Source organism: Acanthaster planci, linkage group LG21 (assembly GCF_054643075.1).
Source record: "Acanthaster planci isolate LZ-2023a linkage group LG21, COTS_SCS, whole genome shotgun sequence".
NCBI classification, from domain to species: domain Eukaryota; kingdom Metazoa; phylum Echinodermata; class Asteroidea; order Valvatida; family Acanthasteridae; genus Acanthaster; species Acanthaster planci.
Genome location: NC_141797.1, coordinates 7,981,722 through 7,998,411, shown reverse-complemented (window position 1 = coordinate 7,998,411; position 16,690 = coordinate 7,981,722). Strand labels below are relative to the sequence as shown.

Sequence of the window (16,690 nt, the reverse complement as noted above, 5' to 3'; positions counted from 1 at the left end):
CGTTTTTTAGCAGATGAATTATTGCCAGTGTTGTCATTCTCCCACAGCCACCAGAAGGAAGATGAGATCGAGGAGTACTACAAGAGGAAGTACGCGGAGACATCGTCGCGGAGTCGCTATGCCGACGAAGATGAGCTGCCAGACCAGATCACGCAGCAGGGACTCTTGCCTGGCGTCAAGTGAGTTTATAGCACCTCCTCCTTGTACTTCGTTCCCGTGGTGATGTTTAAACTTGTAATTTATGTACAATGATGTCATGTCTTACGATGTCATGTTACGTACGTGTTTTGCATGGTTTTAAGAAAGTGGTCTGCTCTACCTGATAATGTGATATTCATGCTCTGTGTAGAACTGCTTCCTGAATGTCTGACCACTTCTTAAAATAAGTTGTACTTTGCCTTTCTTTGTATAGCGCGCAGGAGAGATGACTGTTTTAAACAGAGATTTGTTGTTAAAAGTGAAATTAAAAACAGGTTGAATTGACATTTCGCACATTTTCAGAGTTCAATTATGTCATTGTTTGCAACGCCAAATAATGCACACAATACTTTTGGTACAGAACAAAGTAAGGTATCCTTGACAGACTTGATACGCACGATGTCAACCAGGCAGAAGCTATCCAGAAGAAAGCAGGTGGATTTGTACTTAACATTTACCAAAGAACAGAAAGTGTGAGTGAGATGCTGGAAAAGTGAGTGAGATGCTGGAGTGAGATGCAGTGGGCTTCACTCCAATCCAGGAGGGAAGCGGCCGTCAAAACCATGCTATGCAAGATGTCTCATAACTTCATTGCAATGAAGCAACGCCAGTTCCTGACACCCACGACAACTACCAGACTCAGAAATTACCAACCGGCACGATACCAGCCTGTCACAACTCACTCCTCCAGAGACATCTATAAGTTCTCATTCATGCCAATAGCGGTTCGGCTCCGAAACGCCCTTCCAGCGGACGTCATAACAGCTCCATCGGTGGATGTCTTCAGGGCACTCATTTCTGCCAATTAGCCCCAAGATGGGAGCTCTTTCACCTACTTTGTTTCTTTCGCACAAAAATAACGTCCCCCTTGCTTTGCACGCACCTCGCTTCACCTCGGCGTTTATATCCAGAAGAGGACTTTGCTGAGTATAAGCATAGATGTAGATACGTCAGTTTGTGACGCAGCGACTGTCCGTGGTACCTCAGACGGATGTGCAACTGACGATATGATGGTCAACCATTCAATGTGTTGGCAGGGAAAAGATGAGACGGAAGAATTTGCTATTGTCTGGGAGTGAAATGAGAAACTTGTGAGAAGTTGGAATATTTGCTGGATAAAACCTTCATGGATCTGTAAATACTCGTAGTTATTTTGTATTTATCTAGGGATCCCAACCTGTGGATGGTCAGGTGTAAGATTGGTGAGGAGAAAGCCACAGCCATGCAGTTGATGAGAAAATTCATCGCTTACCAGTACCAGGACGAGGTAAGCAGTTTTTAGCAAAAGGCCCTGTGTAAAATGTAGCACCCAAGAGCGGTTCCCTGCTCGTTCTTCTGCTGAGCAGAATAATTTGCCAAGCAGTGTCTTCATGAAATTCAGTCTTTCGTCTAGGCAAACATGGGTTTGTGACATGTATGGTTTGCATTTTTAAAAAGAAAGCTATTAGTAAATGTATACCAATTTCACATTCCTCTGAGGGAGGAAGCATTGCTAAGCAAATTTTATGCGCTTAGTTGAAACCAGCTGGGGGAGCAGTTGCAGAAATCTTAAGCGTATGCCATTTTGGCTGTTAACCTGTGTTTTTCTAAGCAAATTTTTCTGTGCTTAGCATATTTCTGTTCTAAGAAGCTCTTTGAAATTGGACACCAATGATACCTGTATTTCAACCGTCAATTCTGATCTTCCGTCCCACCCCCGCAGCCCCTTCAGATCAAGTCAGTGGTGGCCGTGGAGGGCCTGAAGGGTTACATCTACGTGGAGTCCTTCAAGCAGACCCACGTCAAGCATGCCATCCAGGGGGTGGGCAACCTGCGGATGGGCCAGTGGAACCAGCTGATGGTGCCCATCAAGGAGATGACCGACGTGCTCAAGGTGGTCAAGGAGATCGTGGCCCTCAAACCCAAGTCCTGGGTCCGGCTCAAGTAAGTCCGGTCCACTCCCCTCTGGCATCACTGAATGCCAAACATGAACATCACAGGTAGCTGCATTTGGTGTTTGATTTTTTAATTCTAACCCTTCCGAATACTTGGTTTGGAGGATTTTACCGAATTAAGAAAGTTGAACTCTTATTTTGGACTTATGCACGAGGTAGCCAGGTCGTTGGTGTGTAAAGAATTCGTCATCAGTTTCCCACATACTGTTTACTTTTTATGTGATCTGACTATAAGTAGCTAGAATTTGCATAATAAAGGGACTGGCTCTCAATTGTATGATACTCTGCAGAGGAGTATAAGGGACAATGACCTGGCATTAACCTCTGACCTTGGACCTCTCACCAGGCGAGGTGTCTTCAAGGATGACCTGGCGCAGGTCGACTACGTGGAGCCGTCCCAGAACCAGGTCACCCTCAAGCTGCTGCCCCGCATCGACTACACTCGCATGCGGGGCGTGATGCGCACCGCCAACCCCGACAAGAGGAAGAAGAAGCGAAGGCCCATGCAGAAGCTGTTTGACGAGGAGGCTATCAGGTGAGGGCGCTCTTTACATCTTCAGGCAAGGTTTTGCGCTCAGGGCAAAGGGAAGTCAGGTTGGCATAAAGTTCCTTTCCACTTCTGGGGACCTGGGTTCGAATCCGGCCGGGGTCCACATGAGGATTGGGTTTTCAGTCCCTACCAGAGTCCTTGAGTTTTCCCCGAAACACTTATCCGGGGTTTTCCTCCCTCCCCTAAAACTGAACATTTCTTCATTGTCTTCTTCATTCATTATCTTCCTGTAATTTTCACTAAATTCGCTGTTGGCTGAACAGATATAAATAAAAGCAAATGCATATTGCATACCTGTGACCTTGGGGTCAAAAGTTTGTGCTGCAAATTTGCAGAGTTGAGTACGTTTCCACGTATTTCTTGCAACTGTTTTGCAAAGTCAAGTTCACTTTACTTTTTGCCCTGGCCTGAAACCTGAACCAGCCTTTGGGATTAGGGTTAATCATTTAAGGTACATTCATTTTGTTTTACCAGAGAAGTTGGGAGAAGTATTCAACTTGCTGGATGTCCAGCAATCTGGACGTCCTTTTGTTCAAGAATTGTGAAGTCAAAGATTTCAAATCCTGACTGAAGGATTGGAAAGTGTTCAAATATTAGCCAGTTGGCGGTATACCTACGAAGTCACTGGCAAAATAGGATGTCTTTGCCGATACCTGTTTTCCAGCGCAATGAATTATTTCATTGAGTCGGTTTGGTGATTCAAAAAGGCATGGTCATTCAAGAACAAAGCATGCTTGCTAGACGGTGTGTGGCCGAGCAGATAGCGCTGACCTCACACGGGCATATTGCTGTTCCCCAGTGACCTTGGACGCGCTTCATTTGGGCATGCCCTGTTGGAATCCCGAACTGGCTCATCAGTCTGTTTCCGTTATTTTCCCTGGACTTTGAAATGGTTGTCATGTTCCTGTGAGCTGTTGAATCAGTTGATGACTGAAGTTAGCCAAATAACCAGTTTGCCAGTGAATTAATCCTTGGTCTGTTGTTTGCTTTCCGTCAGAGCAATCAGTGGTGAGGTTTCCAAGGATGGTGACTTCTTGATCTTTGAGGGCAACCGTTACAGCCGCAAGGGATTCCTCTACAAGACCTTTGCCATGAGCGCTATCGTGAGTTTCTTTTGTTGAGTAATATTCCTGGCTTAATTAGATTTTAGCTGAAGAGCATCTTTGAAAGATGACCGAGCAACTGTTGCTAGGATTTCAAACAAGCTGGTTGGGATTTATGATTAGTGAAAAAGAGATTCAGGAGAGTAAAAATGGAATTTCATGGAAGGTATGCAGTATGTGCCATCTTCCTTTGTGCCATCTTTATATATGGTGATACATGTATATTTTACGCGTTACATATTTGCCATATTTAAATGTGCTGTTTGAATATTTTGTCATCTCTGCATATGCCACATTTATATTTGTCATCTACATTTGCCATCTATTACTGGGGTAATTGTACCATCTTTAACGATTTTTCCTTTTGACTAAAGCTAACTGTACTGACATTTTGACTACAAACTTGGCCATTCAGTGGTTCCGTTTGGGGATGATTTCATCCGTGTATGCTCAAGTCCTCCGTTTGTTTTTCCTCGTTATCATCTCAGGTAGCTGAGGGCATCAAGCCCACCCTCACTGAGCTGGAGCGTTTTGAAGACCGGCCTGAAGGAATCGACGTACAGCGTATCCTCTTGAATTATATATGCACTTTGTTTATTAAAAAAAAATAGAAAGAGGCACCCAACTTTTCTTGATACCATCTAATTTCTTTTCTTCTTAACTTGTGTGGCATGGCAAACTGAAAATTGCTCCGCAATGTTTGGTGCAGTTTGGAAGTTCCATCTTTTTGTCTGATATCTTGGTTGCTTAGTGTATACAGCTAAGGACAGTATTGGCTGTTAACCCCAACATTCCCAGATCCTTCAAAATCTATCGGGTCTGTTTTGGAGGATTTTATAGGATGTAGGAAAGTAGAGCTCAGGTACACTGATTAGTTTACGTGGGCCCATGAAAGATGGATTTTAGAGAATGTGCTCTTAACCTTATTTTCGAGTTGGCCATCTTGGATCAAAAGCGATGCAATCCCCCGAAAAATGTTTCTGAAAAAGTTATGTGTGTGGGAATAAAGATGATGCATGGGGCAAATCATAGATTACCATCCGCACGCTGTGTTCAAATTATGGATTAACCACTTCGGACCGGGGCATTTTTCAACGTTGAGGATGCTGGGCCGGCATGACTATCATTTTTTCCGTTTTCAAAATCCTTCAACAATTCATCATTCCATTTAACAGTCGTTTATAGCCGCACGGAGTAATCTTCAGGCACTACTCTAAGTTGACAGGTGACCTTCATTGACGCCCGAATATTTCAGCCAGGCCTGCAGCCTTGTAAACAGAGCCCAGATTGTGCGGTGTTATACAACTGTCTTTTGTTCACGAACCTGGCTCAGTGCACTGCTGACCTCTTTTCAATAGGGGCCAGATTAGCATGCAGCGGTGCTGTGTGGCTCATCGCTGCGGTGGTGGAGAGCTTTTGTCCCGGTGGTAATCCGCTTGCTCTAAATACCCCAAACCCTGGTATACGGTTTCAAAATAACGCTGGATTATCACCACTTTTGAGAGTGAAAAATGCCGGTCATGCCCAGCAGCCTGGTCTTTTGTTCGGAGTACGGTCTTTTGTTACAGGGCCCTGTTTCCTTTGTCCGAGTTCGGAGACCCCGGCCACACATATAAACCATACAGCTCCGATCCCGGAGTCCCCGGCTGGTAGTGGTTAAAAGCCATGCCCTTTTTGTTGATTGACTGAAAAATATTTTTTACAGTGAGGCTATATCTGTCATTATAGTAAAATAGTCAGGCTCCTTTCCATTTCAGAGTGTTATTCAATTAAGCATATATGAGGAGCATGATTCAAAATGGTCAAGTAAAAAAATCCATGGATGTTCTGCATAGTAACAGATTTGGCAGTGCATATCAGCTGCTGACTGTCCCAACTAGAGTTGAAAAGAGACGGTAGAACTTTTTTTTGTCTGAAAATTATGAAATCAGAAGGCCATGTGTTTATGTGAAGAGTTTCTGGTGTAAGATTAGAAAAGAATAAATTAATCACTGCTTGGTTGAAGTAGGAATCAATTCCATCCAATGGTGGTTGTAATTTATGAGCCATGACTGTTCCTCTCAGTGGTGGCAGAGACCAAGAGCAGCCAGGAGCAAGCTCACAGCTTCGCCCCCGGTGACAACGTGGAGGTCATCGAGGGAGAGTTGATTCACCTGCAGGGGAAGGTCATCACGGTGGAGGGGAACACCATATCGGTCCTGCCTACGCACGAAGATCTCAAGGTGAAATGCATACCCCTATTTTGAAATGGATGTGACCCACTTTATGAATGAAAGCAAAGAAGTTGGTAAAGTGGATTTACCAGCATGAGGGGTAACACCGCCAGTGAAGGGAAATACCATATCTCTGCCGTCCACATAGGAAGTTACAAGAAATTCACCCATTTGTTAAATGGATGTTACCATGTTAAAATGGAAACAAAGAAAAGTAGGGACAGAGTATTCACCTACTGGGAGAAAAGTACCTTTTTTCTAGCCCATGCGTTAAGATCTGAAGGTGAATAAGCCCCTTTTTTTAGTGGATCGTTGGGATAACCAAATAAAAGATTTTCAGAGTGGACAACTTCTAGTTCTGATTACATTCTGGTCGTGCAACTGAAACCTTTTACCTGGCCAACTGTGGTAGACTGTATCCGAGTAGCCGACAGAGGGTTTGCATGGCTGCCATCTTGCAGGCCAATTCTTTGTTCCATAGGGTATGCACAAAGGAGGTTTCGCTGTGGAAAAAGACCTGCCCTGTAAGATGGCTACCACGCATATAAGGCCACTGACCCGGTAACCACTGTATTTGTTCAAAGATAGTTGGACTATGTTTAACGGTCTGTTTTGATCAAACTTGGCCTAGACTGTTGGAAACTTTGCAATGTGAACGTTTTGATTTGAAGTGGACATTAGAATATTCCATCCTCGGCTTAATCGTCTCTTCCATCTGATTCCTATGGCTCATTTTCCAGGACATCTTGGAATTCCCAGCCAGCGAGCTCAGGAAACACTTCAAGATTGGTGATCACGTCAAGGTGATCGCCGGCCGCTTTGAGGGCGACACCGGTCTGGTGGTGCGAGTGGAAGAGAATATGGCCGTGCTGTTCTCTGATCTGACCATGCATGAGGTATTGGAAGCAGAGACCACATCCTAATAGTACTGTTGTCACACCCACCTGCTAGACTGGACGTAAGACTAGTCACAAGACATAAGACCAGACTTAAGACACAAGACCAGACACAAGACCTGACACGACCAGCCATAAGACCAGACTCAGGACCAGACACAAGACCAGTCACAAAACAAGTCACAAGACCAGACACAAGACCAACCACAAGTAATCGGATAAACAGTGACAAAGGAATGCCTTTTTTGCCGTTCATTTGAATAGTTTGGGACTTAAATACTGACTGGAGTTCTGCTGTTGGTAGTTTCACCGTCTCGTTTCTCTTTCCTGTTCCGTCAGATGAAAGTGCTGCCCAAGGACATGCAGCTGTGCCAGGAGATGAGCTCCGGCGTGGACTCCCTGGGTCAGTTCCAGCTGGGAGATCTGGTGCAGCTCGAGTAAGTTTACCGCAGCCTTGTGGGGTCGGTCTTGCCCCCATATTTAGAGGTTTGGGAGGGGTGGAGGAAAGTTGTTGTTTTTTCAGATGGTGAACAAGTCTTAAAGTCTTCGGAGCTCTCAGAAACTTTGTCTAGGGACTTCTTCCTAGTTTTGCAGTTGCATGCCTGAAACATGTTTCATGGAATCGGGCGTTACGTAGTAAGATTCTTTGACATACTGTAAATAAGAAGAAAAATTGCCCTCAACATTGGCATTGACTTGTTGAATGGCATGGCTAGTCTCCAAACGAGCCTGGCTTGTGACTGGTTGTTCCTTGCATTTCTACAGTCTCCAGACAGTGGGTGTCATTGTGCGGCTGGAGAAGGAGACATTCCAAGTGCTCAATATGAACAACAAGGTAAGATGCTACTCTCATGGTCATTTTGTATCGGCCTGCTTCAAGGCATGATGGGATTTCATTAACCCCTTCTCGGCAGGAATTTCTTTCCGAAAGCCGACTCGAAGAATTCCAGCCTCGCTTGACCACGAAGGCCACCTGCCAAACCGCAAATTCTCGGTCTGTGGCCCAGCGTGCTCTGCACACTTTGAATTACACAGTGAAAAGGCTGATTGTTTGGTGGCATGCGGCTCTACTCAAGCTTCCACATTCCCGTTGCCTCTTTTCAAAGTGGGGACTATTGTGAAGCTGGTGATTATGATGCAAATTCGGTCTTTTCATTTCTGGGCTACACACAAAGGCCAATCACCATATGTACAAGAGCCGGGGTTTGCCTTCTTTCACCGTGTTCACTCGAGCGTGGGCTGAGAATAAAAGCTGAAAAGCGGGCTGAGGGTCTCAATTTTTACGGCATGTCTTAATGCGTCCTGGCGTGAATGGGTTAAGAACCACATGGCAAAGATCGCCTGATGTCCTCAGACTTGCGCAGTAAGGGCTTGGGATACCTCCATACTTGCAACACTGTCAAACTTCAAATGTCTCACTTCTTTTATAACAGTTGGTCCACGTCAAAGCGGCAGCCATTACCAGAAAGAAAGATTCCCGCAACGCCATCGCATTGGATGCTGAACAGAACAACATACAAGTCAAGGATATCGTCAAAGTCATCGACGGACCACACTCGGTATGTTTAATAACAGAACTTGGTACCCAATATTAGGTGCACTGTTAAGGAAGTGCAGAAATTAAGTACATTTGGTGTCCTCAACCAATGTTGGAGTTGCGGCCATCGCAAGTCCTTTCACCGGTCCCTTCAAAAGACCATTTACAAGCCCCTTTGCAAGGCCAGTCATAAGCAACAAGGTGAACGATGACAAAAGAAGACTTTTGTCACACCTCATTTGAACAGCTTGTGAATTGGCTTCAGACAGAATGACTCGCGATGGATTTGTGGTGGACTTACTCAAATAAAACACTGTCCTTAACCCTGGAGGATATGTGACAAATCATATTAGAAATGGAGGATTGAAGATTGCAAGGAATGTTATATTTCTCGTCAGACAGCAAAGTCCCCCCCTCCCCGAGATAACCGAGTTTGGATTTCTGACACGTTATTCAAAACTCCTCAAAAGTTCATGTCTTTATACCTGAATGCCTAAACCCCGTCGAGTGACTGTCTGGTGGCTACTCTAATCTGACAGACAAAATCTATTGACACCCAAGTATTTTAGCCAGGCTTGCCACCTTGTAGCCCAGATTGTGCGGCGTTTTGTAATTTTCTTTTGTTCCCAAAACTGGCACAGTGCGCTGCTGGCATCTTTTCAACAGTGGCCAAATCAGCGTGCAGCAGTATTGTGTCGCTTATCAGAGTGCTGGAGTGCTTTTGTCCCCGGTGGTAATCTGCTCGCGCTGAATGCCACAAACAGTGGTATAATCTTTCAAAACAGTGACAGATGTCCTCCGCTATTGACAACTGAACAATTGTTGGCAATTCCCAGCAGCCTGGTCTTTTGTTCCAAGTACGGTCTTTTGTTATAAGGCCCAACTCTTTTGTCCGATTTCTGGCAGCCCGGCTATGTATACAAACCCAATGCTGGACACCCCGGCACAAAGTGGTTAAGCCCTTATGGAAATTTTCATCACTGTTGTACATTTGCTCTTGCTGTTATTGGCAGGGTCGTCAGGGTGAGATCAAGCATATCTATCGGAGCTTCGCATTCCTGCACTCTCGCTTGATGACGGAGAACGGCGGGATCTTTGTCTGTCGGACAAGACACATCGTCTTGGCTGGTGGCTCCAGGGTGAGTTCATGAACCTCAACTTCCTCCATTTCCCTCTGACGTACCTAAGTTTTCTCGTCTCTGGTGTCACTGTCATGATCCATTTTGTTCATATCATCATCTTTGCAAAAAATAGATAGACCGATTGCGCCCGCTGAGTCACGTGACCTATAATGGGTATCAAACGTCAACAAACATGGTGTAGTCCCGTAGCAAAAAGCGTAACATGTGTAATAATACCGAAACTGAAGCCAATGGTCGGTAAATTACTCAGACTACTGAGGTGCCGAAAATCAGCTTCGTGTTTTGTAGACAACACTCAAAAAACACACGGTCAATTGCCAGAACATCAAAGCAATTTAATTTTGAAGAAAGGGTTTGCATCACGTAAGCTTTCCGTGTTTTGTCAATATCTGTATTCCCATATTGCTGCCGTTGAAATGTGCTGTCCTCAGAAGAGCTTGCTAATACATTGATCGGTACGCAAGTCCTTTCCTCGTATCAATAAATTGGACCGTAGAAAAGAGTGTTTCAAAAGAAATTGTTCTTCATTTCTCTCAGCAAATGGATTCAGGATTTGGCATTGGATACACCCCAATGTCTCCCAGAATATCCAGCCCTGCCCACCCCAGCAGCGGTGGTAAGATAACGATTCATTTTTTTCTCTGCCATGGTCTTAACCTCTTGCCAGCTTTAAATCCAGCCTGAAGTCTTCTTAATGAAGTTAACCACCAAAGTAGTGACACGTCTTTGAATTTTTGTATAATGTCCAATAACGTAATACTGTGCATCAATGATGATGATATACAGGGTTTGCCAATAGAGGGTTTGCACGGCAGCCATCCTGCAGGCCAGTGCTTTTGTTGCACAAGGTATGCAGAGAAGAAGTTTCCCTGTGGAACAATGGAACTGCCCTACAATATGGCTACCGTGTAAAGCCTTTATACCGCCCCAGGCTAGTGCTTTATTACTTGTCCGTGTTCAGGTATGGGCAACGCACCGATGGGCAGGGGACGAGGCCGAATCGGTCGAGACATGGAGATGATCGGTCAGACAGTCCGGATATCACAGGGACCATACAAAGGTAAAGTCTGCTTGTGTTTGAGCTGCTAAGCAGAAAACAATTACTCAGCAAATGCTGCTTAACCAGCCTAGAGCATGTGTGGCATTTAGAAGGATACCAGTTTTTTTTGCTAAGTAACTATTTTTGTGCGTAACAAATTCACGTTTGGCAAATGCAGCTTAGAACTAATTACAAGTAGTAACCTCATGTGACATTTTGATTGGTCAACCTGTTTTTCTTTCTAGGTGAACGCTTCTTGCACTCTGCAACTTTCTCTGTTTAGCATTTCCATGAAATTTTTCTTAAAAAACCAAACGGCCTGCTAGAGACAGGGCATCTTAAACAGGAAACTCCAGAACCTGGGAATTCTGGGTATTGAAACATTGGAGAGATTTGGAGCAAGCACTCATAGAACAAAAGGCATACTTGAATTCAACCTGTATATTTAGAGTAGGCCTATGTACCGATTCAGAGTTACTTAGGCAAGCAAACAAACCGCAAAGAAATCACAACATGGGTCCCATTACCGTGGCAAATGACAAACCATCAAGAGGATTGTTTTTATTACGCGTCTGCTTTCCTTCAGCAGTTCCCCTGGTTGACTTTCTTTCCCCCCTTTCTTTGCCTGTGTGTTTCCTTCTTGCTCGAGACTCTTCCAATATCTTTTATCCCTTGAGAAAGACTCTGCAAGGATTGACACACGAGGGCCCTTGAACCTGTTTTCAGGTTGAGAATCAAGCTGTCATTTGGTGGTGTCCGTTCATGTAGGTCACATCGGTATCGTGAAGGACGCTACGGAATCCACAGCCAGGGTGGAGCTACATGCCATGTTCAGAACAATCAGCGTTGACAAAAACAGATTGAACAGAGTTGGGTAAGTGAAGAGGTTTTTTTTTTAATGAAAGCAGTGTTTTGAAATCATTGTCTCATCAGGAAGGAGATATTTAATAACTGCCATTTATCTAGCAGCAAAATATGAAAGGCATTTCTCAATATGTTCATGTCCGTTTTGTAGACGGTAAAGAACATTGTTTTAAAAATCCATTTTTTTCTTTCAGTGGGCAGATCAGAACTGGCGCAACGACGGCTTATGGTCGCACACCTATGTATGGTTCCCAGACTCCTATGTACGGCTCTGGATCCAAGACACCAGTCTACGGCTCGCAGACACCTCTCCATGATGGTAAGGTTCCCGTTTGTCTTAAAGCTGTAAACTTGTTGCCATAAGCCTTGTCCGAAACTTTCAGCTGCAGCTGACTGGAACACATGTCTATGGGAAGTGGATGCAGCCACTATCAAGCAGCTTCCATAAGCGCTCATGCTTTTCTTAGCCATAGCCGTTATTTCAGGGTAGCCATATACATGCGTATTGCAAATTACTTGGTAGATGTTCACAAAGTCACTCTACTTCATTCACTGTCAGAATCAGTTGTCCTTATCACATATAGATCAGACATAAGGTTTGTTTGAACAAACTATTGAATCGACTTCATTAGACTAAGCCTTTCACTAGTCTTTGGCTGAGGCACTCATAATTGCACAAGCCAGCTTGCCCTAACAAGCTTGGTAGTTGTCTGGTTAAGACCAGAAGGCACAAGTAACGAGGAGGTTATGGGTTCGACTTCCACCTGCAGAGCAACTTTTTCCCACAAGCTCCTGTAAATCACTGAGCATAGAGTGTTCAACAACTTGCATTGGTGAAGGTCAGACCAAATATTCAGAGTGTGTAGATTTTGATGAGTGAATTCAGTCATCAAATTTGGGGAGCCGGGTCGGCTTGGTGGCTCTTCCCTCGACTTCCACTGCTGCAGCCCTAGCTTGCATTCTGCTGAGATCTGCAGGAGGATTGGGTTTTCAGTCGTTGCCTTATTCGGTTGGGTTTTTACCTAGAATATTTGACTAGGGTTACCCTCCCACTTCTGGGGTTCTCCTTCCACCTCTAAAACTGATCATTTCTTCATTTTTCTTCTTAATTGTCACTTTATCCGATATTAAATCCTTTGCGGTAGCACAGGGTTTATGCAGTATTACAAGAACGCTTGTTTTGCCTTTGCCCTGCAGGAAGTAGAACGCCCCACTACGGCTCACAGACCCCGTTGCATGATGGGAGTCAGACGCCAGGAAGATCTGGAGCCTGGGACCCCAACATCACCAACACGCCCAGCAGGTAACTCAGCAAATTCCAACTCTGACTAACGCAAGCATTTTCGGGAACCAGATTCTAAAGGCATCAACGCCAAGTTCATTGTGGTTTCGTCATGGGAAAGCTTGGGAGGTATTCAAAGCTACAGTTGACTGTCAAAAAAGTTACGCTTGGATGGCAAGGGTTCATCTTAAAGTTCTTTAATACAGCTAGAGATGAGTCCTAACCTGCTGTTGGTGCATGTAGCAATGAGCATTTGAAGGGTCTTCATTAAACTGCTCCCTAGGTCTCCATTTCTTTCGGCCAATCTCGATCCAGTGTGAAGTCAAATTCAAAATCTGATATCAGCCTTATATAGAAGACGCAACAACATTTCATATCCAGGTCCAGTGATTACGACTTCAGCTATGACGAGGCGTCCCCCTCCCCTCAGCCGTACGGTGCCACACCCAACCCTGCCACCCCTGGTTATGGATCGGAGACCCCGCCCAGCAATGGCCCTTACACCCCGGCCACTCCCGGTAGCTCGTCTGGGATGTACGGCAGCGAATCCACCTACTCGCCCTATCAGCCAACTCCATCTCCTGGCAACTACCAACGTAAGTCCAAACTCTGCGGTTTTTTTTCTTTCAGGGAAAATTCTGGACAGATTACTGAGAGGCAGTCATGGAATTGCCATAAGGTCAGTTGTAAACTCTCTGTTCCCACAGGATTCTGAATGGAAATGCTATGCTGTCATGGTAGTGTTAACAATTTTTGTCAAGAAAAAAAGTCATCTGGTTTGTTCTAGGAAGGTCTTATAATTTTTGCGTATAACTTTCTTGGTATATTTTTTGCGGGACTTCTCACAATACATAAGTGTCAAGTTTGTCAAGAAAAGGTCACATTTTTAAACGGAAAAGTTGAGGGTGTGTTTTTGAAAGCCATTGAGGACTAAAACTCAAGTGCTGTTGAAATTATCAAGGAAGAGAAGGTCATTGATTTGCCCTTGAAAAGCTCCCTATTTTCTGAGACATCTCTGTCTAGGAAAATTCAAATTATTTTAGGGTATAATGTCCTTGAAAACCTTGGCACATATAAAAGTTGTCAAGGGAAAGTAAGGCTGTGCCAAATATCCAAATAACCTAATATTCGGTGGACCATCGAATATTTGAATTTTATTTTTTGGATTTGAATATTCGAATGCAAAATTAATGAAAAGGAAGAGAGAATTTTCTTTTGTTTTAAATGAGAAGAATTGCACTATGGAGGCAAGTAAATTTAAATGAAAAGTGACAAAACCTTACAATGATTTGAAAAGTATATTATTCATTTAAAAATTTAAAAGAGTATTCACTTTCAACTGGAAAGGAAGTATTGTTGATCTTTCAAATCTTGCTAAATCATGCCCGGAGATACTTGTAAATGTGAGAAGCTACTACAGTGATTATAATGTATAATTGTGTCTATTATTGCAACTTATTTTGTATATGGTTTGTTCCTCAACAATCTATTGGTTGGTGCGACTAAATATTTGGATGTTTGACTGAATTGAAGGTCGAATATTCAAATAGTGAATTATTCGAATTGACTCAGCCCTAAGGGAAAGTTGCAGTTCTTATTAAAAAGACTGCAAGTAATTTTGTTGGTTATCTTCTGAAGAAACTTTTGACGTACCCAAGTTTCCTGGATTCTGTGCAGAAAAAAGTGAAGATTGGCTCTGCAAAAAGTTTCTGTGGTATCTCTGACTATGATCAAGAAAACATCGTGGTTTACTTGCTCCCTCAGCCACTCCCAGCCCTTCCTCTGCCTCCTTCCAGCAAGCCCCTAGCCCCGGCAGCTACCAGCCCACCCCGTCTCCCTCTAGCTACCAGCCCACGCCTTCCCCAGGAGGCAGCTACCAGGCCACCCCCAGCCCCGTGGGCTTCCCCATGACACCCGGAGCCCCCTCCCCACTGGGCTTCAACCCCCAGACCCCCGGCGGAGGGATGATGGGCCTGGAGGGGGGGACTGCCTATGAGTGGCAGACCACGGACATCGAGGTGACCATCGTGTCGCACGAGGATCAGGCCTTGGTCAAAAAGACGGGGGTCATCCGCAGCATCTCGGTAAGTGTTTCTCTGTGTTTTCCCACACAATTTTCCAGAACTTTGAATATCAAAGAAAAACAAAAAAATTCGAATTTCAAGGTGCGGGGCTTGGGTTCAAGTCCCACCCGAGTAGGCTTGTGAATTTTTTTTACAAACTCTTGAACAAACACTGAGGATATAGTGTTATGAATATACGTTGATGAAAAGGAGAACACCTGTTGTCATAAAAGATGACATTTCGATGATCGGTTTGATTTGTGCTCAATGTAAATTTAATGAACTATGCGTTGATGTTAAACTTGTTTAATGTAGCAGGCTGTATGAGGGTAAGTCACACCTGTGCCTTTAGACATTCATCAACAGACACCGCTCAAAGAGCTCCAAAAACTTCCTCTTGATATGTATGATACAAATTTTACATTAAGGGCTCACAGGTTATGTACCGGTGTGTTGCACAAATCGCAACATCCCCACATGAATTAGGGAGCGTTTCATAATTGTTGAAGGCGGTATTTACTGCGGTACCGCTGTTTTTTTTAGCGGCACCGCACTAGTTACCCGAAAGGGCTTAATGCTGGTACCGCAAAAAAACAGCGGTACCGCAGTAAGTACCGCCTTCTGTATTTACGAAACGTTCCCTTAAACTTCCAAGTGGAACTAGGCTGTATAAGGAGTCACTCTTTATAAGAGGCTGTAGGGTGATGGAACACCCAACAGGACAAGTAATCCTTGTTCATTTTTGCTGTTGCCTTTGCAACTTTGTGAGTCACTCTTTCCCAGCGGTATGTTCAGTCACGGATATTTGTGGTCTCTGTGTTTGTTCTCTGCATCCCCCTTATATCAAGCTGTCTTTGATATTAAAGATAAGAGTTGTTAACTTTGCCGACAGGGAAGGATGTGTTCTGTCTACCTGCCTGACGAGGAGCGTGTGGTCAACGTTGAGAGCGTCCACCTCGAGCCAGTCACTCCGGCCAAGATGGACAGAGTAAGTAAAAAGATCTCATGAACCAGCTCGGGCATTCCTCCCCCCACATTGTTTTCCTCCTTACCCGGGCTGTTTGTAGAGAGAGTTGCAGCATGAGTGTTTTTAACTGTTGGAACCAAAATGGCGGATTATGCATCAGTGCACACAATAACTGCTGCTGCACTGCAAACATAGTGAACAGCCATTTTGGTTCCAAAGCTTGAAGTTTAGCTAAAACTTTTATCTAAAACTCTGCTCCTTACCATCGTCACTCCTTTTTTTCTCTCTTACCTTCCCTCCCCCTCCATCAAGGACCCCTCCTTGGTCCCTTTTGCCCCCAGGTCTTGCTGGCCTACCTTGCCCCTCTGTCATCCATACCCCCTTTCCTGATTGTAAGAGTAATCATGGTAATAACTTTCTTTTTCTTATTATTGTGCTTACTACCGTAGTGACCTTAACCACTTCATGTCCAGTAGCCCGGTACCGGAGACGTTGGCTTTAAGCGCATAGTCAGGGTGCCCGAAATCAGACAAAGGAGCTTGGCCTTGTAACGAAAGACTGTACTCGGGAAAAAACGACTGGGCTGCTGGGAATTGCCAACATTGTTTCAGTTGTCAAAAGCGGAGGAAATCCGTCGTTGTTTAGAATGATTCTACCACTGTTTGTGGCATTCAGCGCGAGCAGATTACCCCTAGGGACAAAAGCGCTCTAGCGCTCCAGGGTTGAGCAATAAAATACCACTGCAGGCTAATCTGGTCCGCATTGTAAGGACGGCAGTAGCGCACTGGGCCAGTTTCGGGAACAAAAGAAAATTACATAACACTGCACAATCTGGGCTGTATTTACAAGGCGGCAGGCCTGGCTGAAATACTCGGGCATCAATAGATGTTGTCTATCGGATT

General features: G+C 44.5%; 1 protein-coding gene across 3 annotated transcripts in view; it reads left to right on the top strand.

The window, feature by feature from the left end:
• Positions 1 to 16,690, top strand: part of supt5h (SPT5 homolog, DSIF elongation factor subunit) — a 55,739-nt gene that overhangs the window by 37,123 nt on the left and 1,926 nt on the right. For all 3 annotated transcript variants that reach the window (XM_087131232.1, XM_022243809.2, XM_022243810.2), the window contains exons 5-24: positions 48 to 179; positions 1,366 to 1,465; positions 1,901 to 2,121; positions 2,479 to 2,667; positions 3,680 to 3,785; positions 4,274 to 4,349; positions 5,850 to 6,007; positions 6,739 to 6,894; positions 7,234 to 7,331; positions 7,660 to 7,729; positions 8,328 to 8,453; positions 9,445 to 9,570; positions 10,111 to 10,189; positions 10,535 to 10,633; positions 11,381 to 11,486; positions 11,671 to 11,795; positions 12,674 to 12,779; positions 13,140 to 13,354; positions 14,523 to 14,842; positions 15,714 to 15,809. In XM_087131232.1, the coding sequence (XP_086987358.1) occupies positions 48 to 179; positions 1,366 to 1,465; positions 1,901 to 2,121; positions 2,479 to 2,667; positions 3,680 to 3,785; positions 4,274 to 4,349; positions 5,850 to 6,007; positions 6,739 to 6,894; positions 7,234 to 7,331; positions 7,660 to 7,729; positions 8,328 to 8,453; positions 9,445 to 9,570; positions 10,111 to 10,189; positions 10,535 to 10,633; positions 11,381 to 11,486; positions 11,671 to 11,795; positions 12,674 to 12,779; positions 13,140 to 13,354; positions 14,523 to 14,842; positions 15,714 to 15,809 (2,704 nt within the window). The remainder of the gene's footprint in view (positions 1 to 47; positions 180 to 1,365; positions 1,466 to 1,900; positions 2,122 to 2,478; positions 2,668 to 3,679; positions 3,786 to 4,273; positions 4,350 to 5,849; positions 6,008 to 6,738; positions 6,895 to 7,233; positions 7,332 to 7,659; positions 7,730 to 8,327; positions 8,454 to 9,444; positions 9,571 to 10,110; positions 10,190 to 10,534; positions 10,634 to 11,380; positions 11,487 to 11,670; positions 11,796 to 12,673; positions 12,780 to 13,139; positions 13,355 to 14,522; positions 14,843 to 15,713; positions 15,810 to 16,690) is intronic.